This window comes from Heterodontus francisci, chromosome 13, assembly GCF_036365525.1.
Source record: "Heterodontus francisci isolate sHetFra1 chromosome 13, sHetFra1.hap1, whole genome shotgun sequence".
NCBI classification, from domain to species: Eukaryota; Metazoa; Chordata; class Chondrichthyes; order Heterodontiformes; family Heterodontidae; genus Heterodontus; species Heterodontus francisci.
Window position 1 is genome coordinate 67399515 of NC_090383.1, and position 21427 is coordinate 67420941.

Here is a 21427-nt window from a genome sequence, read left to right on the forward strand (position 1 = left end):
AATAAGGTGCTTCTAGCACAAAGTGGTAACATTATATGCAATTGTTTTGCAAAATTGGTTAGCAATATCTCCCTACTTTGGTTCTTAATGCATTTGCCATTCAGAGCTTTTCAAATCTACGATCAGAGTTTCTTGCAGTGGAGAATATACCCATTAGCTTTACTTGTGACGTGCAGAGTCATTGAACTGCAAGGACTCTTTGCTGTTCCACCACATTTGATTTAGCATTCCAACAGGTGCTCCTGAGAACTCACTCTGACCTCTTACCAAAATGTGCTACTCTGTTTTCTTTCACCGATCTTTCTCTGAAGCTTCCCTCTGATGAAGGGAAGTTAGATTTAAGCCAGAATTTACCCAAAGAGATGATCCAGGAGGAACGGATAGCACCTTTTACAGGAGATTCAACACTGGTGTCTCTCAGGAAGATGAGGTAACTAAAATAAAAAATTAAAAGCAAAATACTGCGGATGCTGGAAATCTGAAATAAAAACAAGAAATACTGGAAATACTCAGCAGGTCTGGCAGCATCTGTGGAGAGAGAAGCAGAGTTAACGTTTCAGGTCAGTGACCCTTCAGGGTCAGATGATTATTATAAATATTTATTATAGGCGAGGTAACTAGTTCATTCATGCCAACTTATATGGATGAAGTCATATCAGTTCTGGAAACCTTGCTAACTATAACCATATAGACTTCAATCAATTCAGTAGAATGGCTATCTAATGCTGCTAACTGGGGCGACTATCTGAATCCTAAATTAATCTTAATTTCTATCAATTTTAAGACATTGATCACAGTCGTAAATTTATAATCATGCAGTTGATGCTGAATTATTGTGGCCTGACTGAACTCCCATTACAACCTCATTAATTTTGTCATTTCACCCTATCTATTAGTGTTTGTTTGTTAGGTGCTGCTAACTATGACTTTAAGGTTAATAAACAATTGTTAGTTCATGACTTTGTGTCTGTCAACATCTTTGTAAATTTGTGACAAAGGGTTAATTCATTCCCTCAGTAGTTTGTGTAATCCTAATTGGAAGTTGATTGCGTAGATGCCAACAAAGTCTGTTTGATGTAAGAAAGTTTGAACCAAATTTAGGTGTAATTAACTCCTAGGCATAGATTGGGTGATAATCTTAAAATGGTTCTTTGACAAGGACTTAAGTTGAAAGGGTCAGGGATTTGACGGGTGTCCTTGTCGTGGTATCGATTCCAGTGTTCTTGCCTGTTTTCCCTATAATCAGTCAAGCCAGACTTGACTGCTGTGCCCTGTGTGCACACCACTACTTTACAAAGTAAGTAATCTGTCTTTCTCTTGAGCAGCTGAGCAATCCTTTTCTCCACTGTCATTTACTGAAAGATTTAGCAATCCCTACCTAGTTATGTGGACTTTTAACTACCTGCTAATTTAACTGGCTCCATTGAGTTGTCAAACTAGATTTTACATTATCTTGAACAGTTCATAACCATAGTTAACTTTAGAAAAATTATCTCTAAAACCCTTGAATTTATAATGCTTTGCAGGAACACTTGGAAATATTGATGCTGTTGCTTGAAAAAGGGGCTGATAAAGAAGCCAGGGACGATTATGGAATTACACCATTGTTTCTTGCTGCTCAGTATGGAAAACTGGAAAGTCTAAGAGTTCTTCTACAACATGGTAATTGTTCAGAATCTTAAATACTTTGATCTAATGCAATATCATAAATGTGGGTAATTTTTCAATGGGCTATTGTAAAATCATACCATTACAATTGCACTGTTTGTATTGCTGTTCTCTAATGAGATTATTGCGTTTCAGTCTTTGAAATTATATAATTCCAATGCTAATTTTAAAATGGCTCCAGTCCTTAGAAAATAAGCAACATAGTAGGTTAGCATGCTTTTGCATATCTTTGAACACTGTTTGCATGTAACAAAAACAAGAAATGCCTGAATCACTCAGCAGGTCTGGCAGCATCTGTGGAAAGAGAAGCAGAGTTAACGTTTCGGGTCAGTGACCCTTCTTCGGAACTGACAAATATTAGAAAAGTCACAGATTATAAACAAGTAAGGTGGGGGTTGGGCAAGAGATAACAAAGGAGAAGGTGCAGATTGGACCAGGCCACATAGCTGACCAAAAGGTCACGGAGAAAAGGCAAACAATATGTAGCTATGTGGCCTGGTCCAATCTGCACCTTCTCCTTTGTTATCTCTTGCCCAACCCCCACCTTACTTGTTTATAATCTGTGACTTTTCTAATATTTGTCAGTTCCGAAGAAGGGTCACTGACCCGAAACGTTAACTCTGCTTCTCTTTCCACAGATGCTGCCAGACCTGCTGAGTGATTCCAGCATTTCTTGTTTTTGTTTCAGATTTCCAGCATCCGCAGTATTTTGCTTTTATTTTACTGTTTGCGTGTAGCCAGGGTTACTAAAGTGTAAGTATTCTCTGCCAGCTGCAAGAACCTCACATGAATGCAGTGACTGTTCTAAATATACTTTTGGGGTACCGTGACTATTTGTTTGCCCACAACAGTCACCAGATTCCTTTCTTCATTGTTTGAAGAACTTTGAGAAGTTTACTCTTGATAAGATGTTAGAAAATAAAAATGCTTGCATTTATATAAGATGTGTTTGGGCAATGTAACCCAGTTCATTGTGTTGTAAATCCACTGAGCTTGTAATAGGTATAGATATGCTATCTCTCTCAAAAAGGGTACAAGTGCAATGGAAAAATACACTCCAATACTCTTTTGAGATTTAAATTAAGGTATGCTGTTGAGCAGATCAGAGAATTTGTTATGCATCTGAATGCTAAATTTAATCTGCGATTCCTTGATGCTAACGCTTGATAGCAAATTGGAAAAGTGTTCAATTTCTAGGGCCAATGAGCAGAAAAGTAGTAATGCAAGACCAATAGCTTTAAATCATCCCCTTTTGCACCAGATATGGAAGCCAGGATGCTCTCCCTTTTATTAGTGTACCTTTGGTTTCTCTTGCTGATGAGGCAATGGCACTAAATCCCTGCAGTGGCAAAACCCAGCCAACAGGTAGGTTGGGACCAAAATGAAAAAAGCAAACAATGAGAGAACCTGGAAAGAGAGAGTTGATAATGGAGAAAGTCTTCATGAAGAGAAAAACGTGAAGCAAAGAAAGCCTCAGTAAGAGAGAAATTAGAAATTTAATCTGGAGGAGTGTGTGTCATAGAGTTAGAGGTATACAGCACAGAAACAGGCCCTTCGGCCCACTGTGTCCGCGCCAACCATCAAGTCTATCTGTTCTAATCCCATTTTCCAGCACTTGGCCTGTAGCCTTATATGCTATGGCGTTTCAAGTGCTCATCCAAATACTTCAGTGTTGTGAGGGTTCCTGCCTCTACCACCCCTCCAGGCAGTGCGTTCCAGATTCCAACCACCCCTCTGGATGAAAAAACAACTTCTCACATCCCCTCTAAACCTCCTGCCCCTTACCTTAAATCTATGCCCCTTGGTTATTGACACCTCCGCTAAAAGAAAAGGTTTCTTCCTATCTACCCGATCTATGCCCCTCATAATCTTGTATACCTCAATCAGGCCCCCCTCAGCTTTCTCTGCTCTAAGGAAAACAATCCTAGCCTATCCAGTCTCTCTTCATAGCTGATATGCTCCAGCCCAGGCAGCATCCTGGTGAATCTCCTCTGCACCCTCTCCATTGCAATCACATCCTTCCTATAGTGTGGCAAGCAGAAATGTACACAGTACTCTAGCTGTGGCCTAACTAGCATTTTATTCAGCTCCATCATAACCTCCCTGCTCTTATATTCTATGCCTCGTCTAATAAAGGCAAGTATCCCATATGCCTTCCTAACCATCTTATCTACCTGTACCGCTGCCTTCAGTGATCTATGGACAAGTACACCAAGGTCCCTCTGACCCTCTGTACTTTCTAACGTCCTACCATCCATTGTATATTCCCTTGCCTTGTTAGTCCTCCCAAAGGAGGGATTAAATTCTGTTTGCCACTGCTCCGCCCATCTTACCAGCCCATCTATATCCTGTAATCTAAGGCTTTCCTCCTCACTATTTACAGCACCACCAATTTTTGTGTTCTCTGCGAACTTACTGATCATACCTCCTATATTCACGTCTAAATCATTAATGTACACTACAAACAGCAAGGGTCCCAGCACTGATCCCTGCAGCACACCACTGGTCACAGGCTTCCAATTGCAAAAACAACCCTCGACCATCACCCTCTGCCTCCTGCCCTGAAGCCAATTTTGGATCCAATTTGCCAAATTGCCCTGTATCCCATGGGCTGTTACCTTCTTGACCATTCTCCCATGCGGGACCTTATCAAAAGCCTTACTGATGTCCACGTAGACTACATCAACTGCTTTTCCCTCATCTACACACCTGGTCACCTCCTCGAAAAATTCAATCAAATTTGTTAGACATGATCTCCCCCTGACAAAGCCATGCTGACTATCCTTGATTAATCCCTGCCTCTCCGAGTGGAGATTAATCCTGTCCATCAGAATTTTTTCCAATAGTTTCCCTACCACTGACATTAGACTCACCGGCCTGTAATTACCTGGTCTATCCCTGCTACTCTTCTTGAATAATGGTACCACATTCGCTGTCCTCCAATCCTCTGGCACCTCTCCTGTGGCCAGAGTGGATTTGAAAATTTGTGTCCAAGCCCCTGCAATCTCCTCCCTTGCCTCACATAGCAGCCTGGTATACATCTCATCTGGGCCTGGGGATTTATCCACTTTTAAGCCCACTAAAACTGCTAATACCTCCTCCCTTTCAATGCTAATTTGTTCAAGTATATCACAGATTCCCTCTCTGATCTCTACACCTACATCGTCCTTCTCCATAGTGAACACAGATGAAAAATAATCATTTAAAACCTCATCTGCGTCCTCCGGCTCCACACACACATTGCCACTTTGGTCCCTAATGGGCCCTACTCTTTCCCTGATTATCCTCTTGCCCTTAATATACTTGTAAAATGTCTTGGGATTTTCCTTTATCTTGCCTGTCAGTGTTTTTTCATGCCCCTTCTTCGCTCTCCTAATTACTTTTTTAAGTCCCCCCCCACACTTTCTATATTCCTCAGGGGCCTCCACTGTTTTCAGCCCTCTGAATCTGCCATAAGCCTGTTTTTGCTTCCTTATCCAATGACATCCAGGGTTCTCTGGACTTATTGGTCTTACCCTTCACCTTTACGATAACATGTTGTCCCTGAACTCTCACTATTTCCTTTTTGAGTGGCTCCCGCTGATCTGATGTAGACTTTCCTACAAGTAGTTGCTCCCAGTCCACTTTGGCCAGATTCTGTTTTATCATATTGAAATTGGCCTTCCCCCAATTCAGTACCTTTTATTTCCGGTCCATCTTTGTCCTTTTCCATAACTACCTTAAACCTTAGAGTTATGGTCACTCTCCCCGAAATGCTCCCCCACTGACACTTCTACACTTGTCCGGCTTCATTCTCTAAGGTTAGGTCCAGTACCGCCCCTTCTCTTGGAGGACTTTCTGCGTGCTGGCTCAAAAAGGTCTCCTGTATGCGCTTTAAGAATTCTGCCCCCTTTAAGCCTTTTGCACTGAGACTGTCCCAGTTGATATTGGAAAAGTTGTAATCCCCTGCTATTATTACCCTATTATTACTACACCTCTCTGAGATTTGCCTACATATCTGTCCTCTGTTTGTTTGGAGGCCTGTAGTACACTCCTAGCCAAGTGATTGCCCCATTTTTGTTTTTAAGTTCTACCCTTATGGCCTCATTTGAGGAACCTTCGAAGATATCATCCCTCCTTATTGCAGTAATTGACTCCTTGATCAATAGTGCAATGCCGCCACCTCTTTTACACTCCCCCCCCCCCCTCCCCTCCCCATCACGCCTAAAGATTCTACACCCTGGAATATTGAGCTGCCAGTCCTGCTCTTCTGTCAACCATGTCTCTGTGATAGCAATAATATCATATTCCCATGTGTTAATCAACGCCCTCCATTCATCTGCCTTACTTGTAACACTCCTTGCGTTAAAATAGTTGCAATCCAGCCTTGCATTATTCGCTTGTGCCTTAACAGGTCTATATTTTCTCTGCCTTCCAGACTGACTGACTTAGTTTCTCTTCTCTCTTATGGCTGTGCATCACCCCCTACTGTGCCTCCACTCTGTATCCCATCCCCCTGCCAAAATAGTTTAACCACCGCCCCCCCCCCCCCCACCCCCACCACCAACAGCACTAGCAAAACTTCTTGCAAGGATGTTGGTCCCGTTCAGGTGCAACCCGTCCAACTTGTACAGGTCCCACCTTTGCCAGAAACAGACCGAGTGATCCAGGAAACTAAAGCCTCCCTTCTGCACCATCTCTTCAGCCACGCATTCATCTGCTCTATCCTCCTATTCCTATACTCACAAGCACATGGTACTGGAAGTAATCCAGAGATTGCAACCTTGGAGGTCCTGCTTTTTAATCTGCTACCTAGCTCCTTAAATTCTTGTTGCAGGACCTCATCCCTCTGTCTACCTACGTCGTTGGTACCAATGTGAACCACGACCTCTGACTATTCACCCTGCCCCTTCAGAATGTCCTGCAGCCACTCTGACATCCTTGACCCTAGCTTGATTTGGGTGTGGGTGGGAGTGGGGGAGTTGTGTGGTTAAACTTAGCAAACATGTTATTGTATCAGGAAGCTGGTTGCAACTCACTGACTTACACATTTAACTGGAGTGCATTAGGTTGATTGCGTGCAACCCCCTCGAGAGGTGGGTTGTTATATGCTAATCACTCAATTAGAATGAGATTTTAACTGACTTTCAAATTCAGTGACGCATCCACGGCTTTCTCCAGGATTCCTAAAATGGGCCAGTGAAAGCAAGTCGAGAGAAAACAACGGCAATAGCAGAGTGCTGAATCAAATTGATGGAAGTACTATGTTACACCAATGTGCTTTGTTGTATGATTTTCTTTAATCCTCTGTTTGGAGACCTGAATTTATATATTTTTTGCAAGAAATCTTTAAAAAGACCATCTAAAAGGATGAATTTGCTGGCAGCTTAAGATGGCTACCTAATTTGCAACACTGTATCCTACACTGCAATGCTTGTGAGGAGGGAGTTGAAATGTCTGCTCATACCCCAGCAAGAACCAAGAGCCAGAAAGTTTAAAGGAACTACCTGTTCTTTTTAGCAAGAGAGAAGTACTGCTAACGGCTATGTTTTCAATCATTGAGTGACTGTCACGTGACAAGCTCCTCCCCATCTGTGCTTTTAAGCTTGCGTATTTCTGCAGCGGAGAGAGGGGAAACAACTGGACTCTGACACATGCAGACCCAAGTCGCTGTGCCTGTCTCGCTCTCCATTCCAGTTTGAAAGCTTTCAAATCCTACCTGTTCACTGACCACCTTTGCATACTCTGGCTATATTCAGAAACCCCATTGGAGGAAATCATCCACATTGCTGTCTCTAAGAGACCCACCGAACCAGTCATCTACCTCTTCAAACTAAAAGCCTCAGGATCACTGACTTCAGCTCGAAGCCAACTAAATCACCAAATGCCACAGACCATATACCTTTTTTTTTATATGGACTCTAACTCAACCAATCTACCTTTCCCCACTCTAACCTATTTCCGTGTGTGTGTGAAAGTTGGTGCGTCGTTTATTATCTTTATTCGTTCGGTTTAGGTACAATAAAGTTAACCACTTTCTTTGTTAACAAGAACCAGACAGGTTTTCTTTACTTACTTGCTATGATCATAAACTAATCAGTCACCTACTGAATTGGCCAGTTTAAGAAAGAATTAAACCTGTTGTGGTCAAACAACGAGAGGGAAGCCCTTCGACCCCCTCCTCACTTGACCGGAACACCGACCATAAATACTTGGTACTTACAGCTGCTTTAACTGCTAGTGAGAAAGGGTTTGTTCACAGCACTTGTTCTGAGAGTTTACTTTTGACGCTTGAGGATTTCTGTCTCACATCAGGACAAATGGTGCTTTGGCTGGCTTACATAGCACCTTGGATGAGGGCGAGTATCACTAGCACCATCGTGCTCTCAAGACTTGCGATAGAGTCTACAGGCAGGGTCTGGGTTTCCTTGACGTGTCCAAACAGCAGTTTTTCAGGAAACTCAGCTTGTCCTGTCAGCTTTGACCGACGTGTATAGACTCTTAGACCTGTTGCCCTCTGGACTTGGTGGCCTAGTGTTACCAAAGAGACGTAGAGTTGTTATGGCACAGAAGGAGGCCATTCAACCCATCGAGTCCATGCTAACACTCTGTAGAGCAATCCACCACAATCTGTCCTATTTCCCCGCTCTATCCCTGCAAGTTTATTTCCCTCAAGTGCCCATCCAGTTTGCTTTTGAAACCATTCATCTCCACTTCCACCTACCTCGTAGGCGGTGAGTTCCAGGTCATTACTGCTTGCTGCATAAAAAACGTTCTTCCCCACATTTCACTGCATCTCTTGCTCAAAACCTTTAAATGTGTCCCCTAGTCATCTGCTAATGGGAACAGCTTTACTTTGTCTACCTTTTATCTAAACCTGTCATAATCTTGTACATCTCCATCAAATCTCCCCTGCTCCAAAGAGAATATCCCCAGCTTCTCCAGCCTAACCTTGTAGCTAAAATGCCTCATCTCTGGAGCCATTCTGGTAAAGATTCTCTGCACCCTATCAAGGACCCTAACATCCTAAAGGGTGGTGACCAGAACTGGACACCGTATTCTAGCTGTGGCCTGACCAGAGCTTTATAAAGGTTCAGCATAACTTCCCTGCTTTCGTACTCAATACATCTATTTATGAAGCCCAAGATCCCATATGCTTTGCTAACTACTCTCTCAATGTGTTGACACTTTCAAAGATCTATCCACATGAACCACCAGGTCCCTCTGTCCCTGTACACTCTTTAGAACTGTGCCATTTAGTCTTTATTGGCTCTCCCTCTCTCTTCTGTCATTTCTCTGTATTAAATTCCATCTGCCACTTGTCTTGCTCATTCTGCTAGCCTATCCATGTCCTGTTAAAGCCACTATCGCCCTCAACTTCTAATCTTTGGATCTTTCCAGGGCTTTGTCGGAGACATATCTAGGAGATCCCAGTAAGTGGCTCACAAATGGCAGTGACTGATGAATTGTTTCCCAGGGCTAGCAATTACGTGGATTTTGTCTGCGATAACGCCATTCAGAATGAGCTGCCACGTGTGTTTGCATCTCTGGCTGGCTTCCCACGGGCTCAGGCTACACACGTGACAATTCAACTTCTACGCACATGCATGAAGGTCCTGTTAGAAGTTTCTGTTAGCTTGCCATTCAAGAGGGCATCTGAGTTCTTTGTGAACAGGGCAAGCAACTGTATCTCTTGACCAATCAGATTAAAGAATTTTTAATGAGCAGTGCAGAGTCTGAACTAGAAAGTGTTATTTTGCATATTGAATTCATTGTCAAATCAAGTACATAAAGCGAAATGTAGAAGGAAAGAAAATATTGGATAGAGAGATCAACGATTAAGGATTTTTAAAAAATTCTATAATTCTCCAATAATTAAAATATGAACAAGTGCGATTCCACACTTTTAGAAGATAACTTTCAGTGCCGGAGAGGTTGTTTACCAGTAATTTAGGAGGTTTTTTTTGTGGTGAGTTTAATCTATATCTCAGGCAATTACAGGAATTTCATGCTTTTGATGTATTTATGGTGAGTCAGAGGGCGAGATGCTGCTTTTGGAGGAGCTAGGCATCTCGGACAGAAATTTCCTGGTTTCACTGCTTTACTGGGTATGTGCAGTCACTTGAAATTGCTATCCATTTTTACACGTAAATAACAGTGAGCTCTGTTAGCCTCACTTATTTATAAGCACAATTCGGCCCATTGTTTAGAACTGTTTATTGAGGACAAAAATAATACTGGCATACCTGCAGGATTGTATATTGAATGCCCCACTAGGAGCATCTTGTATTGTCCTTCACATGACCTGCTCTTTTCCTATTCTGTATTCAATGATGACTCCCATGCCATTTGTATAATTATCTCCCTGCTCAGCATAGTGGGGAAAGTCTTTGCTTAAGTCGCTTTAAACAGGCGCCAGAAGCTGGCCGAGTGCGTCTACCCTGAGGCACAGTGTGGCTTTCGTGTGCAGAGCGATCGACCGTTGACATGCTGTTCTCCCTTCGTCAGATACAGGAGAAATGCCGCGAACAACAGATGCCCGTCTGCATTGCTTTCATTTGTCTCACCAAAGCCTTTGACCTCGTCAGCAGACGTGGTCTCTTCAGACTACTAGAAAAGATTGGATGTCCACCAAAGCTACTAAGTATCATCACCTCATTCCACGACAATATGAAAGGCACAATTCAACATAGTGGCACCTCATCAGACCCCTTTCCTATCCTGAGTGGCGTGAAACACAGTGGCTGTGTTCTCGCACCCGCACTTTTTGGGATTTTTTTCTCCCTGCTGCTCTCCTATGCGTTCAAGTCCTCTGAAGAAGGAATTTTCCTCCACACAAGATCAGGTGGCAGGTTGTTCAACCTTGCACGTCTAAGTGCGAAGTCCAAAGTATGGAAAGTCCTAATCAGGGAACTCCTGTTTGCTGACGATGCTGCTTTAACATCTCACACTGAAGGGTGTCTGCAGAGTCTCATCGACAGGTTTGCGGCTGCCTGCAATGAATTTGGCCTAACCATCAGCCTCAAGAAAACGAACGTCATGGGACAGGACGTCAGAAATGCTCCATCCATCAATATTGGCGACCACGCTCTGGAAGTGGTTCAAGAGTTCGCCTACCGAGGCTCAACTATCACCAGTAACCTGTCTCTCGATGCAGAAATCAACAAGCGCATGGGAAAGTCTTCCACTGCTATGTCCAGACTGGCCAAGAGAGTGTGGGAAAATGGCGCACTGATACGGAACACAAAAGTCCGAGTGTATCAAGCCTGAGTACCTTGCTCTGTGGCAGCGAGGCCTGGACAACGTATGTCAGCCAAGAGCGACATCTGAATTCATTCCATCTTCGCTGCCTCCGGAGAATACTTGGCATCAGGTGGCAGGACCGTATCTCCAACACAGAAGTCCTCAAGGCGGCCAACATCCCCAGCTTATACACACTACTGAGTCAGCGGCGCTTGAGATGGCTTGGCCATGTGAGCCGCATGGAAGATGGCAGGATCCCCAAAGACACATTGTACAGCGAGCTCGCCACTGGTATCAGACCCACCGGCCGTCCATGTCTCCGCTTTAAAGACGTCTGCAAACGCGACATGAAATCCTGTGACATTGATCACAAGTCCTGGGAGTCAGTTGCAAGCGTTCGCCAGAGCTGGCGGCAGCCATAAAGGCGGAGCTAAAGTGTGGCGAGTCGAAGAGACTTAGCAGTTGGCAGGAAAAAAGACAGAAGCGCAAGGGGAGAGCCAACTGTGTAACAGCCCCGACAAACAAATGTTTCTGCAGCACCTGTGGAAGAACCTGTCACTTGGCCTTTATAGCCACTCCAGGTGCTGCTCCACACACCACTGACCACCTCCAGGCGCTTACCCATTGTCTCTCGAGATAAGGAGGCTGAAGATGATGATTCAGTAATGACTCCCATGCCATTTGTATAATTATATTCTTGCTGGTATCCGTTTTTTATGTAGAACCTTTGTGCAGTATTGTACTTTTTTTTGATTCTGTGTTAACTAATTGTTCTGTTACTTTGCAGGGTTATTTTTTTTTTAAAGTAATTGTTCGTTGATCTGACTTTAACTTTTGGCAAACTGCAGAAAGGCTTATTTGACAAAATAGGAGGATTTTTGTATTTTATTCTATAAAGTTTTGAAAAAATGAATTAAAATGGAAGCTGGCTTCTCTTATCAAATTCTAAAATGAAGGTTAAGAGACAACTTGTCTACAGAACCATGTTAGTGAATGGAAGTATACCTTAAATGGTAAAATTCTTGAGTGGAGGAAGAGACTGTAGCTACATAAATCTTTAAATGTGGGAGTACAAGTAACAAAAGGCACAAAAAAGGTGATTCTGGGTTTTCCACATTGGGAGTTGAATGCATACAAGATATTGATTTGGCCACATCTGGAGTAGTGCATTCTCAGAAGGATACTGGGACCATGGAAAGGGTAAGAGAATGATATTGGGGAAATAAAAGGTTGTAGTTATGAAGCGCTCCTATGTCAATTATAGCACAGTTCAATGCAGAGCAAAGTTACTCCATTTACCACACTAGGCATCCAGTGGCCTGTGAATATTGTTGCCAACTTAGTGTCAAATAGGATAGGTTTTGGCCTGGAAGTCCATACTCATTAGAAAATTGATTGGGTCTGCCTAAACTCATTTCACATAACATCCTCACAACCAACAGACATTCTTCCCAGAAGTGATCGGCCATGCCTTATACCTTGCCATATTTGTTGTGTTGCAAATTCTTACCAAACTTTGCATACCTTGCATCAACAGAACATCCCTTTAGAGAACTATGCAACGTTATACTGCCTCTGTTTGTATTGTGGAGATAGTGATTTCAAACAAGTCATTAATTGGTTTAAAAATATAATTTTAAATTAATGAGAGAAATACTGTTAGCTTTAGTAAAATAATTGTTTTTCTTTCGATCCTCCACACAGTGGTGCTGGTGAGATGCTTTTCTGTGTGTTCTATAAAATTATGCATTGCTAAAATATCTTTCGTATCTCAATCATTTTGAATTGCAGCTGATTTTGTATAACAATATAGGATGAATTTGGGATTTAAAAAGAAAAGTCTGGAATAAGTGCTGAACAAATATAAAAGTTTGAAACAATGAATGCAGTAATAACCTATTACAATTGAATCATCACATGATTTTATTCAGAAGAAACGGAATTTTTGGGTCTTAAGACATGTTCACAGTTCATTTTCTAATAATTTGTTATCCTGTGTAGTAATTCTCCTTTTGTAATAATTTACAATGTTGATATCTTCTTTGGCCTTGTCTTGAGAGAGACAATGGGTAAGCATCTAGAGGTGGTCAGTGGTTTGTGGAGCAGCGCCTGGAGTGGCTATAAAGGCCAATTCTGGAGTGACAGACTCTTCCACAGGTGTTGCAGATAAAATTGGTTATCGGGGCTATTACACAGTTGGCTCTCTCCTTACACTTCTGTCTCTTTCTCTGTTGATATAAAATGTTGATATATTGCATCTTTATACTAATGCTTGCTAAATATAGAATTGAAATTTAGAAACTAGTGTTCAAGTCTAGAGATTTTACTGATGATGAAATTGTAAAATAGTATACATCAAAAATTGTCACCAGTTTTGTTCCCATCCTGTCTCTGAAGCATTTACTCATTAGGGAATGGTTTCACAGGTATTGGGTACCCAGCTGTACTTTCAGTAGTGACCTTTATTCAAGTGTGATCCTTAGTGGCCAATGTTGGCATGGTGGGGGAGGGATGGGGAAGTAGATTCACACTTTAGCCTAATCCTGTCTTCACATGACATCTACAGACATGCACTTTCAACATCTGCTTAGCAGTCAGGACTACAACTTTTATAAGAAACCAAAGAATACTGAGAAGAAAGCAGTCAGCATGTGACTATCAGCAAGAAACTGCAGCCCTGGATAAATTAAAGAACAAGACTATTTTCACATGAAATAGAAATGTTTTAAGGTACTGGGCCGAAGGGCCTGTTTTAATGTTGTATCTCTAAAATAAAATAAATGTTAGACTGAAAGATGGAACTAATATTCAAGTTTTATATAATGTATTTTTTAAAAAAAAGACGTTTTCTCAAAAGTAATGTTTTCCAGACCATTCTACCCATTTAGAAGTACTAATGTTATTTCATACCTTTGTCATACCACTATACACAAATCAGAATAAAAATGGCACAAAAATCAGTAAAGAACAACTGAGTTTGAATCTGTTTTTGGTCTCTACTTTTGCCAAATCTATACAAGGTGGTGGTGTAGCTGTAGAGCAAATAGACACCTCCAGTATAATGGCTGGAACCAACAACAACATCTATTTCTATAGTACATTTACTGTTATAAACATATGGCACTTCAGAGGAGTGCTGTAAAGCAAAATTTGACCCCAAGCCACAAAAGCAGTTATTATGGCATATGACCAAAAGCTTGGGGAAAGAGGTAGGTTTTAAGCAGCGTCTTAAGGGAGAAGGGAGAGACAGATTTAGGGGGGAGTTCCAGAACTTGGGGCCTTGGTAGCTGAAGGCACGACCACCAGTAGTAGAGCCATTAAAATCAAGGATGCTGAAGACCTGAATTAGAGGGGTGCATCTACCTTGTAGGGTTGTGGGGCTGGTGGAAATTAGATATAGGGAAGGGGTGAATCATGGAGGGATTTGAAAACAATGGTGAGAATTTTAAAATTGCAGCATTGCTTAACTGGGGTCCAATGTAGGTTAGCGAACATGGGTGATGGGTGAATGGCATTTGGTGCTAGTTGGAGGGTAGAATGTTGGAGGCTGGCCAGGAGTCCATTGGAATAGTCAAGTCTAGAGCTTTAAAAAAAAAAAAAAATGCATGGTTGAGGGTTTAAGCAGCAGATGTGCTGAGTCAGAGGCAGAGTTGGGCAATGTTAGAGGTGTAGTAGGCAGTCGTAGTGATGGCGCGGACATATGGTTGGAAGCCCATCTCGGGGTCAAATATGACATCAAGGTTGCAAACAGTCTGGTTCAGTCTCATTTGCAGGGAGAGGGATGGAGTTAATGGTGCAGGAACTAAAGGCAATGGTTTTGGTCTTCTCTATTTAATTGGAGGAAATTTCTGCTCATCCAATACAGAATGTTGGACATGCAATCTGACAATTTAGAGACCTTTGAGCGAGGTGGTGCATAAATGCATGTTGTGATCCCATGAAGTGCACTGAATCTGCCTTAAATCTATTTAATGATGCATATCTCGTTGTTTGTGCCAGTGGTCAGTACATTGGTGGATAGATATAATCACTCTGTGGCACATTATTCATGTCGTGCATTAATGTAGTTCATTCAAATTTTAGGGCACAAATGTGCATGGACAGAGACATGTATAATGGCTTACTAAGGAGAGCATGAGAGCCAGGAGCAGCACCAGGCACAGCTAAACAGGAATTGCTGACCTGGTGAAGCTGCAACACAGGACTATATGCATGCTAAACAGTGGAAGCAGCATGTGATAAACAGAGCTAAGCGATCCCACAACCAATGAATCAAATCAAAGCTCTTGCAGACCTGCCACATCCATTTGTGAATGGTGGTGCACAATTAAACAACTAACCAGAGGAGGAGGCTCCACAAACATTCCCATCCTGAATGATGGGGGATCCCAGCATGTCAGTGCAAAAGACAAGGCTCCAACATTTGCAACCATCTTCAGTCAGTAGGGCTGAGTGGATGATCCATCTCAGCCTCCTCCTGAGGTCCCCAGCATCACAGATGCCAGTCTTCAGCCAATCAGATTCACTTAACATGAAATGAACAAAAGGCTGAAGGCACTGGATACTGCAAAGACTATGGGCCCTGACAACATTCTGGCAGTAGTATGAAAGACTTGTGCTACAGAACAAGCCATGCCCCTAGCCAACCTGATCCAGTACAGCTACAACACTGGCACATACCTGATCGAGTGGGAAATTGCCTCTGTATGCCCTGCCCACAAAAGGCAGAACAAATCCAATCTGGCTAATAACCATCTGATCAACCTGCTCTGACTATCAGCAAAGTGATGGAAGGTGTCGTTGACGGTGCTGTCATCTGACACTCGACAATAACCTGCTCACCAATGCTCAGTTTGGGTTCCATCAGGACAACTCAGCTCCTGACCTCATTACAGCTTTGGTCTAAACATGGACAAAAGAGCTGAATTCCAGAGGTGAGGTGAGAGTGACTACCCTTGATATCAAGACAGCATTTGACTGTAGCATCGAGGAGCCTGAGCAAAGTTGAAGTCATTGGGGATCGGGGGGAAGCACTCTGGTTGGCGTCATTCCTAGCACAAAGGAAGATGGTTATGGTTATTGAAGACCAATCATCTTAGCCCCAGGATATCACTGCAGGAGTTTCTCAGGGTAGTGTCCTAGGCCCAACCATCTTTAGCTGCTTCACGATAAGGTCAGAAGTGATGATGTTCACCATTTGTGACTCTTCAGATGCCGAAGCAGTCGTGTCCACATGCAGCAAGACCTGGACAATGTTCAGGCTTGGGCTGATCAGTGGTAAGTAACATTCGTGGCACACAAGTGACAGGCAATGACCATCTCTAACAAGAGAGAATCTAACAATCTCCCCAGGGCATTCAACAGCATTACCATCGCTGAATTCCCCATCAACAATATCCTAGGAGGATATCATTGACTAGAAATTTAACTGGATCAGCCATATAAATACTGTGGTTCCATGAGAAGGTCAGAAGTTGCAAATTCTACAGCAAGTAACACACCACCTAATTTCCGAAAGCCTGTCCACCATCTACAAAGCACAAGTCAGGAGTGTGATGGAATATTCTCCACTTACCTGGATGAGTGCAGCTCCAACAACATTCAAGAACTCAACACCATCCAGGACAAAGCAGCCCATTTGATTGGCACCGCATCCACCACCTTAAACATTCACTTCCTCCTCCACCACTGGCACACAGTGGCAGCAGTGTGTACCATATACAAGATGCATTGTAGGAACTCGCCAAGTCTCCTTCGTCGGCACCTTCTAAACCCGTGACATCTACTTCCTAGAAGAACAAGGGCAGTAGGCCCAAGGAAACACCACCACTTGCAAGTTCCCCTCCAAACTCCATACCATCCTTATTTGGAACTATGTCGCTGTTCCTCACTGTCACTGGGTCAAAAACCTGGAACACTTCCTAACAACACTGTGGATGTACCTACACCTCGTGGATTGTAGCGGTTCAAGAAGGAGGGTGACTTACCACCACCTTCTCGAGGACAATTTGAGATGGGCAACAAATGCTGGCCTTGCCGATGATGCTCACATCTCATGAACAAATTATTTTTTTAAATTGCTTAATTTGGCATGTATATATCTTTTAAATAGAAGGTGGTACTTTGTTATGGAGGGAAAAATATTTCATCTCTAACTAACACAACCAAGTAATGTTTTCACATACCATATTTGTCCAATTAGCCCACACAGAATACAAGTTCTAGAATTGTACTAAGTCAGTATAGTATGTTAATATAGGTAAATAACTTAGCAAGATGTTGTATAATGGCAATGAATTCAACTTGTACACAGTGTTCTTGGCAATAAATTGCTCCTCTGTTTTGATTCAATCCAAGGCAGTCATGAGCTGTTCTTGTCCGAGTACATTGGAGAAAGAGGAATACAGCCTGTTTCTAGTGTTTTTCTTGTTACGGCCAGGTGTTGAGGGGTGTGGATGGTTCCCACTTTTCACCTCCCAACTGACCGCAGTTAGTTAGTCCCTGAGTGTTTAAGGTGAAATAAAGAGGCAAATGACAGGTGTTCTGTTTGGTTAAACAAATGATAACTATTTTTATATGATTCCTGACATGGTCTCTATCTCTCGCGCACAGACACATATGAAAAGATATATAGAGGGGAAAAGGGGTAAGTGGTTTGAAGTGAGGAAGGTATTTGGGGTTCACGATAAACCTGTTGGATGTTTTCGGAGGACAGTTTATCTTTTAAAGTTGCAGGTCTGGATATTTGTAGCTTTCTGGTGGTTAAGACTTCAGACTGGAGGTGGTGGTCATTTTCAGTTCCTCTGCACCAAGTTGAAGTGTAGAATTCGCAGCAGGACTCCTTCCTTGTTTTGGTTGGATTTCTTTTCACTGCTCTTGGCCAGAATGCTTTTCTGTAATCTTGTAGCTCTGGAGACAGAGATCACCTTTAAAGGTTTAAAAAAACTCTCACATTAGCTTCTGTTAGGAGACACATGGCCCTCTCCCCGTTGTGACCACACAATGGGGTGATCATAAAATGAGCCAAGACATGATAACCATGACCATCATTTGATGTTTGTTTGAATGGGGATCATTCAGTTGTAATGTCAACTTCACACCTTCTTTGTTTCAGAAGAGCCCATTCAATTCAGGAATGTCTCTGGATGGTTTCAGAATGGGTGTAATTGACACCTCTTAGCCTGGAATCTATCCTTTTGTTCTTAACAGACAGTGAGACAGTGTTCGAATATACAAGGCCATCTTTTTCAGCATTGTCTACTTTTTTTTTTATAAAGGTAGATTCAATTTTAAAGAGTCCGCCTTGAATAAAGTTCATATCTGAAAAGTAGCAATATGATATGTCTTTACTGGGCATGGCGCGTAATTAATTTGTCTGCCTTTGTAATCCCTAATAAAAGGGGTTAAGATGGACTTTGCAAATGAATTAAGATCGCAAGTTGCTGAATTTAGGGATTTTACATTATCTAGTGATTTTCAACTGTGACTGTAGAGCACATTAAGAGTTTTAAAAATAGGCAGCAACAATTATAGCAGCTGAAATTTGGTCATCTATAGTGATGTCTTTTAACTGTGGCTCAGATTGCTGTAACTTGTACATCTGCATTAGTACTGTAATCTACAGCTGATATCTGGCAAAACAGTTTGGATTATACCTTTCCTCGTTAACATTATCAATGACTGGTAAGTAGATTGGCTCAGAATTTACATGTAATAAGGTGTTTGTGCAAGGGGCAGATGTTCCTGAAACATAAAATCCCGATAGTTAACTGTAGTGCATGCAATATAAAAGTGAGATTTTAAAATTGAATATTCTGTCTATATAATTAATATTGCTTTTTAAAATATTGAAGTGATATGCATATGAATTGAGCTATGTTAGATTGAACACTTGGGTAAGTTCTTTCTTTTACGTCTAATAATTGCAAAATGGCGCAAAAGCTAATACTCTCAGCTAGTAAATGATTAGTTTGCACTTTAATATTTCAAATGCGTTGCACAGTACTCTTGGGATATGACTCTTTTTAACACCTGAGCCATGAACTGAATTTGCAGCAAGATAACCTGTTAAATCTATTTTATAGGTTGTGATGTTAATTGCCAGGCCTTTGATAAGGCCACGCCATTGTTCATAGCAGCTCAGGAAGGCCATACAGAATGTGTTGAACTGCTGTTGTCAAATGGAGCTGATTCAAACCTTTACTGCAGTGAAGATGATTGGCAGTTGCCCATTCATGCTGCTGCCCAGATGGGAAAAGTCAAGTAAGTATTCAGACTGAGTTATTAAAAGGGCACACCTCGGTCCATTGTCTCTCGAGATATGGAGGCCCAAAAGGAAAGGAAAAGGATGTAGTTTGAACAATTTGTGATTGGAAAATTTATTTTTGAAATTTATATTAAACATTGCTGTACTGTGGATATGTATAGGATTACAAAACAGAATTGATTGTAAAGTAGAAATTATATTGCTACAGTAGTACTTATTCTTTTCCTTATATTTTTAAAAGAAATCTTAAAATGAGAATGCATCATTTTTAACTTAAAAGTTTGGGATTTTCCAGGAGACCAAGCCTAGAACCCCCACCTAGAAATGCACTTCCTAATTTTGTGCCTTCAGCATTTGGATTTCACACTCAGGCGCTCATGCATTTTTTTCCTACTGCCTACAGTTTAAGTTACAAAGACCCTGTAACCACTTGCATTCGCATGTCAGGATTGTTCCTAAATTGTCAACTTTTTGGGGATGTGCCAATTTATTTTGTTTTCTGGGTTGACATCTGTGTTTTTATACTTGGCATTTCATTGAGATTCACTGCTGCAGTGGATACATTTGGCAAGGATAAATGATCCTGATAAATAGTTTCAGCCATAACATGGTCTTAAGTAATCCTCCACAAAGTTCTCACCCAGTCTACTCCTTGAAGCTCTTTTATGACTTCTGCTGTTTCAAAATTTATTCAAATAAATTTGTATGTATTACATTGGCTGCATTATCATTCAAAGTCTTGCACTATTTATAATTCAGGCTAAGAGCCAAGAGCAGTTTTTTCTTGTTTCTGTTGTGTGTGAATGCAAAATTCATTTAATAGTATATATGGATTTCTGGCAGGGTGCTGGAATTCTTAATACCGATCACTGATCGAATATGTGATACAGGGAGGAATAAAGTGAGCCCAGTCTATTCAGCAGTGTACGGAGGACAGCAAATATGCTTAAAAATGTTACTTCAAGCAGGTTACAGTCCTAATGCCCAGGAGTGCCCATTGTATGAGTGTCTATCGCCATTGTGCATGGCTTTTTCTCGGAGGTAAGCTATTCAAATTTCAGAGCTTTTTAATTACAATTTCTGTGGAATTGTAAATGACTCATTATTCACATTCTCTGTGCATCTATATTGACAACACATTGTAATACATTGTGTTACATTGTAACACATAGTTTAAAAAAAAATAGGGCCATATTTAATGGTTGTTCATTCGTTCATTGGTGTCATCTTCCCAGAAGGTCGACTGCCATGGATCTCCACCTCTGTCTGTCCTGTGCTATCCTTACACATTCTGCATTGGTCAACTGCATGCAGTCTATTTTATGTTATCCATTTTCTTCTCTGCTTCCCTCTCCTATGTTTTCCATCGATCTTTCCTTCCATTAATTGTCTCTGTCTTCTTTCTGCTCTAATGATGTAACAGAAGTATTGTATCTTTCTCTTTTTGATATGCACTAATTTTCTCTTTTCTCCAGCCATTTCAAGCACCTCCTCATTAGTCTTTCTGTCTGTGTAGGATATGCAGAACATCCACCCAAATGTCCACATCTCGAATGCATTCAGCTTATAATAATCTTTTTGTTTGTTGTCCATGTCTCCGAGGCATATAACATAGCTGCCAAAATGTAGCACCTCTGCATCCTTTTCCTAAGATTCAGGGTCAGTATCTTTGTCTTTTATGGTCAGCAGTGAACAAATGGCGCCAGCCATTGATTACACTTGCCCACAGATTTTCTGTGGGGTTTTGCTCTGGAACTGTGATAAAGCCATTTCAATGCAGTGCCTTCCACAAGGGATCTGGGACCTGTGTGATCAGGGCAACTGTGACTCTCCTTAACCAATCAGATTAAAGAATGGCTACACATCAGAGTCTTAATGAGGAAGTACAAATTGAAATATTTAATTCAATGCTAAATCGTGTACAGAAAGCGAAATAGAGAGGGGAAAAATAGGGTTGAGAGCGACATAAGAGACCAAGAGTAAAAGTTTCTGTTTACATTGAATTTTTATTAAATCTCCAATATTACATCGCCAACAACTTGTATTATATGGTGCTTTTAATGTAATAAAGTGTCCAAAGGGGCTTCGCAGGAGCATTATAAAACAAAATTTGACACAGCCACATCATGAAATATTAGGACAAATAATCAAAAGCATGGAGAAAGAGGAGCGCCTTAAAGGAGGAATGACAGGTTGAGGGGCAGGGGAAATTCCAGAGCTTAGGTCCTTGGTAGCTCAAGGCATGGCCACCAATGATAGAGCAATTAAAAT

General features: G+C 41.7%; 1 protein-coding gene across 12 annotated transcripts in view; it reads left to right on the forward strand.

The window, feature by feature from the left end:
* asb3 (ankyrin repeat and SOCS box containing 3) overlaps positions 1–21427 on the forward strand; it is a 112822-nt gene that overhangs the window by 64692 nt on the left and 26703 nt on the right. For 11 of the 12 annotated variants that reach the window (XM_068044940.1, XM_068044939.1, XM_068044951.1 and 8 more), the window contains 3 exons: positions 1527–1662; positions 18975–19152; positions 20000–20197. In XM_068044940.1, coding sequence (XP_067901041.1) covers positions 1527–1662; positions 18975–19152; positions 20000–20197 — 512 coding nt within the window. The remainder of the gene's footprint in view (positions 1–1526; positions 1663–18974; positions 19153–19999; positions 20198–21427) is intronic. The other variant, XM_068044949.1, reaches the window with a different exon arrangement.